Genomic DNA, 14,191 nt, shown 5'->3' with positions numbered 1-14,191 from the left:
GTATTTGATTTATTCTGAACGGCAACCTCTAAAACTATTTCCCACTGGAGGAAAATATAAGTGGATTCAAATGACATACATGTTATTTCTTTATTTATTTGCAAACCGTAGGCAAATAGTATAAGTTGAAAAGGTTTGTTTTAGATTTATTTTGTACAAATTAGCTGTGATGTAAAAGAAGTTTGCAGCTGAAAACTTGACTTACAAACATAGTTCTCCATTGATGTCTGTATGTTTCTGTTTGTTGGCCCCACACATGGCTTAGCCACTGTTCAGGGTCATAGTATGATATTTGCACTGAAGTTAACATTTTTAGCTCAAGGTAACTACGAATACACTGTACATGTGAATTAAGAATGCAGCAATACTGACAGAAAAAGTAATCTTTTGAATATCTCATTGGTAAATGAGGAAATCATTTGATTTCTTGAGATCACTAGCCATCATGATGGAGAATGCAATGTACAAATAGAAGTCTAGAATTAGATGGACCTTTGTGTGGTTATATAATCTGTTTTCGGGTGGCAGCTGATCTCTCATTTTGAATTTCGTATGGATGTACATTGTAAGTATATCAACATCAGTAGTTAGCATGTTTTTATAAATCTTAGATATGAGTGTGTGCCCAAGGTCAGAAATGTCTTGATATATTTGAGTAACATTTGCATTTCTTCAATTCAATGTTGTTAGTGATGCCAGAATGCATTGAAGCATAGATAAATTTTCATTTCTTTTATATATATATCATTGGTTTTTTTTCTGCAGCCAGGAAACAAAAGCATGACATGGTTCATGTTGAAATTTGGCTTGGAGATGGGCCCAAGACCATCGGGGCTCGCTGGCAGAAGGGCCAGGTTCAGATCTTTGACTCCTATGCATTTGTGTCAAAGAGCTACCACAGCATGGTGTACCACTTCAAGTCTATTGACACCTGGTTACAAGGGATCTGTCGTAGGTAAATGTTCTCAAAAAGACCTAGTGCTTGCTGGTTGCATAGAAGTAAAGGCCCAACTGCCTTGCCTCTAGTCAGCATTTGATATCACAGCTGAGATTGCATTCTATTCTTTTCTTTTTTTTAATATTTATTTTCTTTTTCAGTTAATATTCTCAGGATAGTTATGGATGCATAACTTTAAAGTCATACTTTAATCATGTGTTTGTGTGATCAAGATCATTACTACATTGAAGTTTGCCTGAATGATGTTAGTTTGCCCGTGACTTATATTTGTATAAAATCAAAGTATATCTATGCTAATCAGATGTTTAAACATAATGTTTGGGAATCATTATTTTAGGTAAAGATAGGGAATTACGTGGTGCAGATTTAATTGTAGGTCACTTAACCTGTGCCATCAGGAGGGAATACTAGGTAATGATGGCATGAGGATATATTTCAAATATTTGTAGGGATCAAAAGTGTGAGAGATTGTGTGATCTTAATCCATCTGATTCATGGGTAAGGACTGATAAGATAGAATATTGTAATATTCTCTTATTTTATATGCTGTTACTATGTTTTACATACATCATTTAAGTAACTGATATGTACATAGATGTCAATATAAATTTATGTAACACTTTGCCATCAAATCTCATATTTAACATAGTTACTGTGATGAACACCCTTGGACACGCATCAAATACAAACCGGGAAAGAAGTCCATATTTTCTGTTGACCAGAAGAAGAAGAAGAAGAAAAGGAGGAAGAGGAGAAAGAAGAGAGGACACAAGGCTGAAGGAGGACAGGAGCCAGAGGAGGATGAAGTTGATGAGGAGGAGATGGAAGAAAGGGCTGACCCAAGTGATGAAGATGAAGATGGAGAAGAGGATGAAGAGGAAGAAGCAGCAGACATTGACACAGAAGGAGAAGAGGAGGAAAGAAAGGACACATCCCAAGAAGAACATGCTAGTGAGATGATGGCCATGAAGAGCACAGGAGAGAAGACTCTACAAGATATGGAAATAGAGAACATAGAAGCTGGACTGAAAGTTCTGGGCTGTGGGATGGGAAGGGATGGGCAAACAGGTATCTTGGATGTTGCAGGGGACTCGAGGATGGGACTGGAAAGTGAGGCAATCGAAGGAGATGCTAATGGGACAGAGATGTTACGGAAATATGATTTTGACCAGGCTGAAGGCAGAACCCGCTTATGTGATGATGAAATTGATGATGACGTAACATCGCTTGATGAGGAGTTCCCTCATGAGCTGGAGAATGAGGACCTTTGGACCCGGGCTAATGTAGACATCAATGGGGATAATGGTGAGGATGAAGGTTACAATGACTGTTGCCATGGTAAAGACAATCTTCCTCCATGGAAACCTCAATGTGTCGAAGGAACAACTGGAAGTATATATGTGTCTGATCGTCCCCAAATTAAGGATCCTGAAGATAATGCTGACACTATCCTCAATCTAAACTTCAACAGCAACAACAATAACAACAACAACAACAGCAATGACCATGTGCTGATTTGTTGCCACGACAATGGCCCAAACATTGCTGAAGGAGATGATGGCAAAGGGGAGGCCACTTCCTCAAGTGGGGCTGGTGCAGGTGGTGCACGGAGGGAGGAGAATGGGGGCGGAGCAGAGAAGGATTCATCAGCCTTGAAAGAATCTAAGGGGACCAGTGGTGATAGGCAGAAAGGAGGGAAGAATGGGGGAGGAGGACGAGGTGGGAAGAGCCCCATTGACTCCAGCGGCAGGAAGTCGGTCATGCAGGTGGACACCAGTCCTGCCTTTTACATTGGAGGCAACAACGGGGTTCCACTGTGAGTACTTGCTTCTATGGATGGATGGATAGAGGGATAGACGAGTGGGTGATCATGGATGAATGGATGAATATTAACATAATGTTTTGTGCTATATTGTTTGCCATAGCTGTGTATCTCCCTCTGCTCTGCGTAGAAGGAGGAAAATCCAGGATTATTTATTCATAGTGTAGCACGCAGCAACTCATGCCAAATTTCAAACCACCTGTAGGCGTACAAGGACATCATACAAGATACTGAAGTGCCTTCTAATGTCACCTTGATGAGACTATAGCTAATCCATCTGTTTATTGGTATGAACAATAGAGTGCACTTGAAAGTTCACTCTTGACAGATTTCTATCGGATTTCTATGCTTTCATTTCTGCTTTTGTTCTCTCTCTACTTTATTTATCTCAGTTTCTTTAACTCTTCAGGGTCATCCCCTTGCACTTTCCTCATGCTTTTGTTTTCGTGAATGCATAATATGATATGTGCATGTGTGTGTGTGTGTGTGTGTGTACAAATGTACGTCTACAAGTATATACTCACACACACAAAGTGCATCAGAATTTTGTTGACATCAGCTAGATGTGTTCACTTGATTCGGATTAATGCATTAAGGCAAATGATGGTGTCTGTGGCTGTAATTCTGGCTGAGTCCCACACCCACACACATGCAAACACACACTTTTCCACTCCTCTTCTCTGATTGCTAATGTATTCATCCATGGTGCAGCATTTCTGCTTCCCATTTTCTTTTATCTTATTCTTCAATATGTGCAATCTTTCTCTCTGTCTGATTGTCTGTCTGTCTGTCTGTCTGTCTGTCTGTCTCTCCTTTCTATTCATGTTTTCCTCCCAACTATGTCATTTCTGGTTTTCTATCTTCATATTCCTGCTCTGTTCCTTTGTATACTTAATTGTGTCATTGTGTAATTCATAGACATTTGTATATATAGTTCTTTTCTGCTGTTATTGTTCGTTTTACTACAATTCTCCATCTTATGTTGACCCCCATTTTAGAATTGAAGGACCACTGCTGGCCAGAGGATGGCGGAGAATCACAGACAAGACCAGTGACAACTTTAAGCTGAAGTGGGTTGAGCTCAAGAGTGGCATCAACTATAACACCTTCAAACCTGGTAATCCCTGCTTTCACCTAGAACCACATTAAGAATACTCTGCAACTTTTGATTATCACATCTAAAATCATTTTGATGTTGGTTTTATTTCTATGTGTGTGTGTGTGTGTGTGTGTGTGTGTGTGTGTGTTGTCATTTGATGTAAATGTGACTTATATACAGTAGAGAAAACTTAACAACCAAAAGTGAAAGTGAGGGAAAGTGTCCCTCAGAAAGAGCCCAGCGGTGTCAATTTCACCAAGTACAAAGGTTGGCTTGGGCTTTTCTCCTCTCTTGAGTTAGTTAGGTGGACAATATTTTTTCTTTGTTTTTGCTCTGTTGAAGTTCATGCGAATTGATTACCTCTACTACAAACTGGACTCTCACCGAGATGTATATAGTGCATGATACTCATACTGTAAGATGTTTTCTTTGTCAAAACTCTCATTCAGATTGAAAAGCTTTTGCTAAAGTTCATCCTACTGAATATTTTCCATCCATTTTACTCCTGTTGAATTGTTCAGGTGAGCAGCTGGTCAATCGCATTCCAAACAGTGGTATCCTGGCAACAAAGACAGGATTATTCAACACACTAAGGGAGTATGAGAGAATCTGCGATCGGACAAAGGGCAGTAGAGGCTGCACACTTGGGTTACGGATGGAGGAGTTCTTCCCAGAATCCTTCATACTGGATCTCAAGCCGGACAGGGAGGCTTTCTTTGAAACATTCAAAGGTCTTTACTTACTATTCTTATGTTATCCTTTGTTTATAAGGCTGTTATATCTGCATGCATTCATGAAAGCATCATTTATGTAACATTGTTATTTTTAGATGTGTGGTAATGGTTTTACTTGTTTACATTGTATTCAAAACATAAGACAAACAGCGACAAGGCAATGTAATTGTGGTTGAGCTGGGTATTCTGCCTGCTGACTGGAAAAGATGTTTGACTCAGCACCCACGGATGTTTTTACTTTGCGGTCATTTGCATTCAGTCATTATCTGATTCTGTAGTCTTCCTCTTCCTGGCTTCCACATTTCTGCAAAATGGTTATCTGTATTGGGAAAGAGAGCCTCAACATTAACCCCAAATAAAACAGGTCATACATACTTGTCAAATGTTTGGTCCAAATTCCTTCCTTGCTGTGTACCAGGTTGGCTACCTCCTTCAATATGCATCTGTCATATTGTCCTTCTTATATCAACTCAAAAGATTATAGGCCTTGCCATAAAAGACTAGTAACCTGAAATTTGATCTAAGATTCTCAGAGATTTGTAACATATTTTGGAAAACTTACGTCAAATGGAGGCACGCCCACACACACAAGTATTATATTCATACCAAGTTTACTGTAAGCCCTCTCGACTGTGGTGTTGCACAGCACAAGAGTTATGAGAGCAAAGCGTGTCTGCACAGCAGACTTGCCTAGCACGTAGCGTGGGCAAGTTGTGCAGGCGACATAATTTATGTATGCTGTGTGGGTGGGCGTGTCTCCCAGGCTGCAGATTCCTTTAAGCAGATAAGTACTGGTCTTCTGATGTTTATTATAAAGTCTGAAAATATCACTACTGAAAATGACATTTTTGTATTGTTTTGTTATGTGATACAAATGCAAAGAGAAAAAGTAATGTGCCCACAGTCAGTGAAATTGAAAACATGCAAACTTTTTTCTTGACTGTGTATGTACCCACTTTACCCACCTTGTATAAGGTAAAGTATTGTGTCAGCTTTCAGCTTCCAAAAGTTCCTTACATTTCCTCCTCATATGCTGTCGGGATTGTCCAGTCACCTCTGAATATTGGGTCCACTGCATCAAATTCATTTCTGGACTGGTAGTATGAATTAAGTATGTTGATCAGCTTTTTACAAGGGAAATCATTTCGAGATACTGTATAGTGAGCTAACTTATTCTGTTCTGCCAATATGAGCTGTTTCCTTTTGCTTTGTGGGAAATTATGTTACAGTATATGTGTTACCATGTATATATGGTTTGCTCATTTGTCAACAGAGGGAGAAATTTGGATTTGCAAACCGAATGGAATGAACCAGGGCAAAGGTATCTACCTAGTGAGAGACATCACACAGCTAAGAGAAAGATACCAGGCCAGGGATGTGGCAGCCAGTAGCAGCAAGGAGATGCAGAGAAGGATTAGAGGCTACACAGCAGGACAGAGACTGATACAAAGGTGTGAAGAAAGATGAAGGATAGAATAGAGAGATGGACATGGGAAGATGGGTTGATAGATAGATACTTGTAGATAGATAGATAGATAGATAGATAGATAGATAGATAGATAGACAGACAGACAGACAGACAGACAGATAGATAGATAGATAGATAGACAGACAGACAGACAGACAGACAGATAGATAGATAGATAGATAGGTAGATAGATAGATAGATAGATAGATAGATAGATAGATAGATAGATAGGTAGATAGGTAGATAGAAGATACAGAGGTACTAGGAGAGATGACGGATGAAATGGGGAATGCCAGCCTTTGTATGTGTGGTTCATGATAGATGAATTAAGAAGAAAAAAAAAAGGACACTGGAAGCATTTATGAGAGAAACATAATATGTGATGCATATTTTCTGTTGTCTGTATAATGCTTTACAATTTGTACGTGAATGTTAACATGAAATTCAACAACTTTATGCCACAAATTAGACAAAAAGTGCTACAGAGACAAGCGAAACAAAGGACAGAAATATGCATAAACCATTTAGTGCTGATATTCACCTGACATGGAGTGCATGCAGCGTGAGTGCATGTAAACCTTGGACTGGTTGTCATGGTCACCTGATCATGCTGTGACTTGTGTAATATTTCCCAATAATTTTACATATGCGAAGTCAATTTTCTTTTAAATCTCTCTCTGTTTTGAATAACTACCACACAGAGAAAATTGATTTTTTGAAGGAATAGAAAAGGCATGCATAGTTTTGTTCAGTTTTCCCAGCAGCAAAGTGAAGATTTCATTCATTGAATGTCTTTGTCACAGGATCAAGTGTCTCTAGGACATATATCAGTTCAAGTACAAATTAAATGACAAGTTCACCTTGATGTAAATGTAGACTGCGAGAATGCAGCAGTATTAGAACACATCAATGAAATTTGAGGAAAACCAGACAGTCTTTTCAAAAGTTACGAATATTTAAAGTTTCAGTGCCACCATCGCTGGATGAGAAGACTACTTCAGCTTGTGATGTCACATGCGTAAAACGATATAAAAAATATAAAGAAAATTCAACGTATTCTCACTTTTCTTGCATAGTAAAAGAGCACTTGACTTACTTTGAATGGATTGTCTGATTTTCCTCAAACTTTCATTGATGTGTTCTACTGATATTGCTGCATTCACTCAATCCACATGTTTATTTATGTAAACATGTCCTGTAAACAGTGATTGAAGATGTCTTGCAGATTGCAGATTTGTAGTGAACCACTGATATTTTGTCATTTGAAGCTCTAAAGTTGCTTTCTAACCTCAACCTTGATTCTATGGTTGAATTTGGGCTTTTAAATTACTACAGGTATATTCCTAATCCCCTCCTGCTGAATGGCAAGAAATTTGATGTGCGCTCCTACATGCTCATTGCGTGTACCAATCCATTCATCGTACTCTTCCATCATGGCTACCTGAGACTCTCCTGTGAGAACTACGACCCAGACAGCAGGGACATCTCCACACATCTTACCAATCAGGTATAGGAATTTATCTCATTTGTTCTTGTTGTTATTGTTTTTAGCTCATTTTAGTCAAGGGCTAAAATGGGCTCTTTGACTGTCATCTGTTATGCATCTTCCACAAACTTTTAACATTTTTACCTTCTTCTTGGGAATACATTGCTGCATTTTGATCAAACTTGCAAGTTATTTTTGTTAAGGGTAGGGGATTAAAAAAGATACTCAAATGATTGAGGTAACTCCTAGGGTACAACCCATGAGGACCAAAGTTGAGTGTGTAGACACCCTTAGAGGTCAATAAAGACCCAAGATTGTGGCACTGGAGGCCTAATTGGGAACCTAATGGGGTAAAGTTTAGGGTTTGGCCCAAAGGATAAAATTTACAATTTCATCTCATCAAAGATTTTTATTTTCCCCAAACTGTGCAGGAATCATTCTTATTGGTAGAGGATACAAATTTGTCAAATGGTTCGCATGGCTCCCATGGGGACCCAGTGGCAGAGTCCAAGTCATCCAAAATTCTGTTAACTTTCACTAACCAGATTCCTGAAAAATAACTCTAAGTATTTACATTTTTTAATGTTTTTTCTTATTTTTGTCAGTCCTTCCTTATTTGAAGCTTTTGAACCTTAAATTTTTAAAAACCTTTTTTTTTTTTTTTTTTTAAATTAGTTCACCCTTCCATGCTTTGGGCCTGAAAAAAAAGATGATATAATTTAGTTAAGCAAGGGCACAACAAGAGCTTTCAATTCTCAGTGATGATGGTTACTTTAATGGCTAAGACACATACACATGCAACTATGATGTGAAAAAGTTCAACAAAATGAGTGAAGTATCGCTTTACTCATTTTGCACTTTCTCCAGTTCCTAGAGCTTTGTCTCATATGTTTACTGTACTTTTAAAAATTAAATGTGTAACTTCAGGAATATTGATTATGACAAAGCAATGACTTCAATATCATAAATTCCCTTTTGGCCCTTGTGCCTACAATGTTATTCTTCAGCTGGTTCAATTGGAATAAAAGAGAAAGATGAATGAGATGTATTTTGTTACACAAGTGTTCTTAGTAGACCCTTCACTGCAGCAGGGAAACATGGTTAAATTCTGGTGAAGTGTTCACGTAACGCAAACTTACAACCCCCTTTACCATATGGTCCCCTTGAGGGTGTCCTGTCTTTAATAGTATACCACCATAAATCATGCCCTAATCAATGCGAAATCCTGCTGTCATATGTTTGCTACCAGTACCAGCAAAAGAAGAATCCAAATTACCAGGACATCAAAGAGGAGACAGTGTGGAGCATGGAGGACTTCAATGACCACGTCAACAAGAACCTCGCAGAGGAGAAGGGCCTGGCCAAGGATTGGGTCTTTGGCTTCTTTCAGGTCAAATTTTGCATTAACTAGAAAGGCCAGGATACTTCTATGCTTTGAGCACCTCATGAAATGTGCTGGAGAATTGTTGAGTGTTTGTTTCAGCTTCTTTCAGTGCTGATTACCTTCCTGTTTGCATGAAGATAGAATTTGGTTTTATGAGGTACAATCATAATGTGACCTTGACATAAATGTTTAATTGTCATGAGCTTCCCAGGCAGCTGATTTTTTTTTTTTTTTTTTTTAATTGGACTATTCTTCTCCTCCCACCACTGTGACAGTTTGCAAATAATGATTTCTCACAACACACAACTCTGCTAACGAAAAAACAGTCAATCACTAACTCCATTGTGGATAGCTTGTTTTCTGTGGTTCCCCTAGACACAGTAAATAAATTTCTCTAACATCTTTTTTTTTTTATTCTCTCTGTGTGATAAAATATGAAACATTTAATTCTATCAAGTTTTATCCCATCTTACAAGCAAGATAAATGTATAAAATGCCCATCAAATTTCATGCAAACTTTCTTACTTGTCTATTTTTTAATTAGATTTTCACCAATGCTAAGAGAGAGCAATTGTCCTTGATTTTCACAATAAAGCAAAACCAAACCAATTAGCTAGATGAACAAGCAAAACTCATCCAAACATTTCTTCAGTGAGCAAAATTATGTTGCTATAAATCAGAACCTGTTTTAAAAGATGCTTTGAATTCTCTCCATTCAACCTCAAGGACTGTAGTTGTAATAGATTGCTGCAGCTAAATAAAACCATTTTCCCCCCTTTTTTTGTTTGTTTGGATGATGTGTCCTGCAAATTTCAGATAGCGAAAAAAGACTAATTTAAAGGTACACTGTTTTTCTTCTGTAGCGTTATGACTAAAACTATAGTGATCACCAATCTATATTCTAATAGTTCTGTAATATCCTGAGTAACTACGAAACTTGCGACTCAGGTGTCTGTTCTTTCTTTAGAGGAATGTGCCACCAGTTTGATATGTTAAAACAATGTCAACAAATTTTTTCATTAATTTCTAAACCTTTGCTCTTTGAAGGAGTTGTCAACTGCCCCCCCCTTAAAAATAAAAGAAAAGAAAAGAAAAAGTTTGTGTCCGAAGGGCTCAACTTGACAAAAAGAGTTGACATTAAAGATATTTCTTGTGAAAAAATAAAGAGCAAGATGTCATGTGAAGGAGGAGAGATTAACACAGAAATAAGGAAGAATCAAAATTTAATTGGACAGGAGAGAATAATACTGTAGATAACACACCCAACTCTGAAAGTAAATAAGATTGAGGGGACATTGAAAAACGTGATCCTGTTTCTCTTTTCAATTACAGAAGCGAATGTGTCAAATCATGACACAGTGTTTTCTGGCATCTAAGAACAAGCTTGAGCCCAGGTTGGGGTACTTTGACCTACTCGGCTTTGACTTCCTCTTGGATACAGACATGAAGGTATGTCTTATAACTGAACTTAGGCCTCTAGTGTTGTGTGTAACCATACAAAGCATTTGTGTATGCAACATTTGTCTGTTATAGCATATTACACTGTTCTGGAGATGAAATCTAGCAACAATGCATTATCATTAGAATACTGGCAATAAATCTGAGGCCACGTGTATGATCTTTTTTTTTTGTGGGGGGAATTTTATCGTTAAGGAAGCAAGGCTGTGTGCATTGTGGTTTATGGAAGATTGGATATTACCAGTGATTTAATGCAGTGGTGTGTAGACATCTGTGTGGTCTATTCTTGTTCAATGGCCTAAATCAGGCCACTGCTGCCTACGCTCATTCAAAGTGCTTACTGGAATGAAGCATAGCCTAATCTCACGCTGTCACTCTGTGCTTGTGTCATCTGATGCATGAGTGTGTGTAGGCTGAGATGCCTCGTTGGACTGATGATTATCCAGTCTATGCTAAACCAGACACCAGCCTGCATCAGGTTCCTACTGGAAATTTCCATCAAATGGTTCAGGAATACTTTGTCTTAAATGATTGATTTTACCAAATACAGTGTTTCCCATTTTGTGTGAATGTCCCCATATCACGACAAAGGACATAATCTTATTACAGTTTGCCTTGAATAGATACGAAACAAAACGGGTGCAGTTGGTAACTTACTCCCTTTTGTTACTGTTGGATGAGAAACCTTGGTATCCTGTCATGCATATGAAGGTACTTCACAAAAGCTGCCTTTATATTGTAAAGTTGGCTATCTCTTCAATCTTACCTGATTCTCTCTTTGTCCTCCTCTCTCTACCATTCTGTCTATCTATTGATCTGTCTATCGATCCTTCTATCTACCTGTCCATCTCTCTCTCTGTCTGATTTCCTGTCTGTCTATCACTATCTATTTATTTATCTATCAATGTACAGATATGGCTTCTTGAGATCAATGTGAACCCAGCCTTGCACACAAACTGTGAGGTTCTACGCAATGAACTACCAGCAATGATAGAGGAAACTCTTGGTATGTTCCAAGCCCTAACCCTTAACAAGCACAAAATTATACAAGACAGAAAAACAAAGAAATTATTTGCAAGCATTTATCAATGTTTCTCTCATGCAAGTGATTGATTTTGAATAATTCAGAATATATGACTAGAGATGCAATGTGTATTGCAAGGTGAAGCGAAGAATGCCAAATTTGTATATGGAAGAAATGCTTTGAACTTTTGTAAAGAGTGCATGCCATGTATGGATATCACAAAGAATACACATGTGATGATCAAAGTATATTCAGTCACTTTGCATTATAAAATGATCCTTTGCATTGCAAACATAAAGCAGATGAAAGTATGTAACATATTTTCCTTAAAGATTTTAAACAATTTTTTAGCATATTTCTCGTGGAATAGTTATTTAAAGACTTTATGTGACATGAGAACATGTAAATCAGCCATGGATCAGCAATTCTTTTTTTACTAACAAAACTAAAACTTGATAAAGTTACTTGTCACCAATGAGCACAGACAAAATACACAAAAATTCGCTTATGTGTATTCCTGCATAACAACCACCAAAACTGCTCTAAATTTACAGATGTAGTTCTGGAGATATTTGAGAAGAGGAAACGCAAGCAAAACATAATGCCACTGTCACAGCAGCGTCGCTACCGTCTGCTCTTCAATGCTGAGTCTGGTGGCAGTGTTCCAAGTGTGCGACCCCCAACCCGCAAAGCCCTGACCTCTGTTACTGCAAGTGGCAGCAGGGCAGCATTGCGGTCACCACGCAAATCTGTCAGCCCACAGCGTGCAGCAACAAAGTCAAAGTCGCCACGGCAACCCGCCGCATCATCTTCATCATCATCAACATCCCTTGCAGCCTCATCTTCCTCCTCCAAGACAACTCTGCGAATGACACACGTCAAGCAGCCGCCAGTCGTCAAACTGACACTTAGAAAGAATGTGACTCCACTTTCTCCACCGATTGTCCAGCTTCAGCAGGGAGGCCGTGCCATTGTTCCACAGAAACCAGAAGAGGACTTGAAGGAAGTTGAAACCAAGATCAGCTCAGTCCAATTATGATTTATGCCATTGATTAGAGAGAATTCTTAATTTTCTACTCTACGATGATAATTCTGGCATGATTATATCTTTAGATGTCCTTTATAGAATCTCAAGGTTAGCTGAAGGCCCAAAGAGCAACTGTTGATCCTTGCTATATTTGTGCACATTGATGCAATGACATTTGATTTGATTTGCTCACACTTGGATTAGTTTCTATGGTTTTATGTTGCCTTCAAAACTTCAAAAAAATTGCATCCTGACATCACTAGTAGAGTACAACACATATCACCTCACTCATTTCACCTTATACATGTACACAACAATTGCTAGACAAGGAGAGATGCAGTATTTGGATTTTGCTGTGAAATTATTGATTTAACAAATTGTTTGGTTTTCACTGCTTCTTTTTGAACATACAAAAACCCCAAAGAATTATCATCTATAGACTACATGAGTGTATATGAAAACACTTCCATTGAATGTTGCCAAAGTCATGTGGAATTGTTTATGTGAAGATGTCAGCATGGTCTTTGGGAACCTTACAAAGACTTTGCTGTAGCATAATGCTGCCATATTTTAGAGATGCAAGTAGATGTGGTGTATGTGCATTGAAATTTACTAATTCATCATTACTTTTGTCTTTTGATGTGCAATTGCTCTTAACAAACACACTGGTTACATTTGTGTGTAGATTGTGACTTTAAGAAGAATTGGTACATGTAAAATGTACATGTGTTTGCCAATATCCAGATTCTTCCCCGTTGATTTCAGTGCAGTTACTTGGGTGAAGCACAGATAGCACCTGATTTCTTCATTGATGTTAAGATTCTTCAGGTATGAATTGGGAAAAGAGAAATAAGAATGTTTGTGCTTGTATGGGCACAGCATCACCAGAAGAATCCCTTTGCAGAATTAGTTTTATTTTGTGATGTATAATTGTCATCAAATTTGAAGGGAAAAAAAAAAAATGAAAAGCCAAGCCTAACCAATAACACTAGTATTGTAATAACCATATCCCTAGGGGATGGATGTATTGTTCTACATTGGATAAGTTCATGACATACAATCAGTTTTGACCAAATACCTAGTCATCTTTGCTGTTATGTATACAGGGGAGTCCTGTTATAGCGAGGTCTCATACCAGAATTGACTTTTAACAAGTCCAAACTAACCTTGATGTGTTGTACCTATGGGAATTCCAGATTTCTTTCATCGTGAGATAGATTTTGGGCCGAAAACCAAGAAAAACAAAGAAGAATTTGCGCGGATATAATGAGGAAAATTTTGTGTCCCAAACCAAGCAGCAGGCAAATCACTCTTTATACAGCACTATGCACATGACATTATTGGAAGAGGACAGTAATTTTTTCTTTCTCTTTCATTTATACAGAATCTATGCCTCCGCGTAATACCTTTAGATACTAGTAGTGTCTCCGTAATCTTGTTTCTTGTTATTTTAGTTTACCACATAATTCTACAGCACCAAAAATGAAGCAGCAAAGTATTTTTTGACGCTTGACACTGAAAAAGTGTACACGTAAACAACTTTAGGGTTCAGCAATCACGGACACTGCTGTAGGTACTTCTGAGAATTCATTGCTCAAGTCTGTCTTCAAAGAGCAATGTGTGATCTTTAGTTTATGTCTCTTTGATTTGCTTCCTTTTTACATTCTTTTATATCTATTACTTTATGTATTCAGCATTGTTGTATAGTGTGAATGAGATGATATAAAGGGG

General features: G+C 38.0%; 1 protein-coding gene across 1 annotated transcript in view; it reads left to right on the top strand.

Moving 5' to 3' along the window:
• Nucleotides 1–13,030, top strand: part of LOC139731805 (uncharacterized) — a 102,362-nt gene extending 89,332 nt beyond the window's left edge. Inside the window, exons 4-13 of the mRNA XM_071642681.1 lie at nucleotides 766–955; nucleotides 1,608–2,774; nucleotides 3,779–3,897; nucleotides 4,401–4,610; nucleotides 5,887–6,064; nucleotides 7,417–7,588; nucleotides 8,817–8,957; nucleotides 10,284–10,400; nucleotides 11,322–11,415; nucleotides 11,988–13,030. Of these exons, the coding sequence (XP_071498782.1) occupies nucleotides 766–955; nucleotides 1,608–2,774; nucleotides 3,779–3,897; nucleotides 4,401–4,610; nucleotides 5,887–6,064; nucleotides 7,417–7,588; nucleotides 8,817–8,957; nucleotides 10,284–10,400; nucleotides 11,322–11,415; nucleotides 11,988–12,472 (2,873 nt within the window). The 3' untranslated portion in view covers nucleotides 12,473–13,030. The remainder of the gene's footprint in view (nucleotides 1–765; nucleotides 956–1,607; nucleotides 2,775–3,778; nucleotides 3,898–4,400; nucleotides 4,611–5,886; nucleotides 6,065–7,416; nucleotides 7,589–8,816; nucleotides 8,958–10,283; nucleotides 10,401–11,321; nucleotides 11,416–11,987) is intronic.
• Nucleotides 13,031–14,191: the final 1,161 nt, after the last annotated feature.

The sequence above is a fragment of the Diadema antillarum genome, unplaced genomic scaffold (genome assembly GCF_040938485.1).
Source record: "Diadema antillarum isolate AM-2024a unplaced genomic scaffold, OU_Dant_1.0 seq00000385_RagTag, whole genome shotgun sequence".
NCBI lineage: Eukaryota > Metazoa > Echinodermata > Echinoidea > Diadematoida > Diadematidae > Diadema > Diadema antillarum.
Note: the sequence above shows the minus strand (reverse complement) of the source record. Positions and strands in the feature narration are given on the sequence as shown.